Source organism: Prionailurus viverrinus, chromosome A2 (genome assembly GCF_022837055.1).
Source record: "Prionailurus viverrinus isolate Anna chromosome A2, UM_Priviv_1.0, whole genome shotgun sequence".
Taxonomy (NCBI): Eukaryota; Metazoa; Chordata; class Mammalia; order Carnivora; family Felidae; genus Prionailurus; species Prionailurus viverrinus.
In genome coordinates, this window is record NC_062562.1 from 10351911 (window position 1) to 10353439 (window position 1529).

The 1529-nt window shown below is 50.2% G+C and overlaps 1 protein-coding gene across 1 annotated transcript; it reads left to right on the forward strand.

Moving 5' to 3' along the window:
• Positions 1-320: 320 nt before the first annotated feature.
• On the forward strand, positions 321-1277 carry LOC125160476 (olfactory receptor 7C2-like). The gene has a single exon (XM_047849448.1). It carries the CDS (start codon positions 321-323, stop codon positions 1275-1277), a length of 957 nt encoding a protein of 318 aa, XP_047705404.1.
• The last annotated feature ends 252 nt before the right edge of the window (positions 1278-1529 follow it).

Sequence of the window (1529 nt, forward strand, 5' to 3'; positions counted from 1 at the left end):
GTGCTGGCCTCACACCCAGAGCATCTGACTCAGTAGGTCAGGTGGGCCTGAAAATGGGCACTTCTAACAGATTCCCTCATGATGTTGATGGTGCTGTACAGGGGCCACAACTGGAGAACCACTGATCTTAGGGACAATTTTCCCAGGTAGCGATGGTAACCACAATTTGTCAGCAAAGAAAGCCAATCGTTAGCCAAAACAAACGACTTCATGATTCCCCTGGGTTTGGATTAAGGATGTTTCGGTCATTCGGGGGGATGCTTATTTGGAGTGAATCGTGTCTTGCTTTTTGTCTCTTTCTGGACAAGGCCAGTAGCCCCATGGAAAGAGGAAACCAAACAGGAGCTGGACACTTTCTTCTCCTGGGATTCACAGAGAAGCCTTTCTTCTTTGGGCTATTTCTGTCCATGTACCTGGTCACGTTCACTGGGAACCTGCTCCTCATCCTGGCCGTCAGCTCTGACTCCCACCTCCACACCCCCATGTACTTCTTCCTGGCCAACCTGTCCTTTGTAGACATCTGCTTCACCTCCACCACCGTCCCGAAGATGCTCTGGAACATCCAGACGCAGAGAAAACTTATCACCTGTGCAGGCTGCCTCAGCCAGATATTTTTTTTCATCGTGTTTGGATGCCTGGACAATTTACTCCTGACCGTGATGGCCTATGACCGCTTTGTGGCCATCTGTCACCCCCTGCACTACATGGTCATCATGAACCCCCAGCTCTGTAGGCTGCTGGCCGTGGGGTCCTGGTGCATCAGTGTCATGGGCTCCCTGCTCGAGACTTTGACCCTTTTGAGGCTGTCCTTCTGCACAAACATGGAAATCCCACACTTTTTTTGTGATCTTCCTGAAGTCCTGAAGCTTGCCTGTTCTGACACCTTTGTCAATACCATGGTGGTGTATTTTGTGACTATTGTCCTAGGTGTTTTTCCTCTCTCTGGGATCCTCTTTTCTTATTCTCAGATTTTCTCCTCCATCCTGAAAATTTCATCAGCCAGGGGCAAGTACAAAGCCTTTTCCACGTGTGGGTCTCACCTCTCGGTGGTCTCCTTGTTCTATGGCACGGGCCTCGGGGTCTACCTCAGTTCTGCAGCGACTTCATCCTCTAGGACAAGTCTGGTGGCCTCGGTGATGTACACGATTGTCACCCCCATGCTGAATCCCTTCATCTACAGTCTGAGGAACAGGGACATGAAGGGGGCCCTGGGGAGACTCCTCAGCAGGGCAGTGCCTCTCAGCGTTGGGGGACCATTACAGGATTCTCATGAGTAACTGGGCACACAAACCTGAAGACCAGAAATCTTAGTTTCCTTTGCGCATTATTTTTTAAATATTTTAAATGTTTATTTGTTTTTGAGAGAGAGACAGAGTGCGTATGCATGCAAGTAGGGGAGAGACAGAGAGAGAGGGGACAGAGGATCCCAAGCAGGCTCTGCGCTGACCACAGAGACTGCCATCGTGGGCCTCGAACCCACAAACTGTGAGATCATGACCTGAGCCAAAGTAGGATGCTTAACCGACTGA

Excerpts from the sequence above, each read along its gene's own strand:
- LOC125160476 (XM_047849448.1), top strand. The coding sequence starts at position 321 with ATGGAAAGAGGAAACCAAACAGGAGCTGGACACTTTCTTCTCCTGGGA.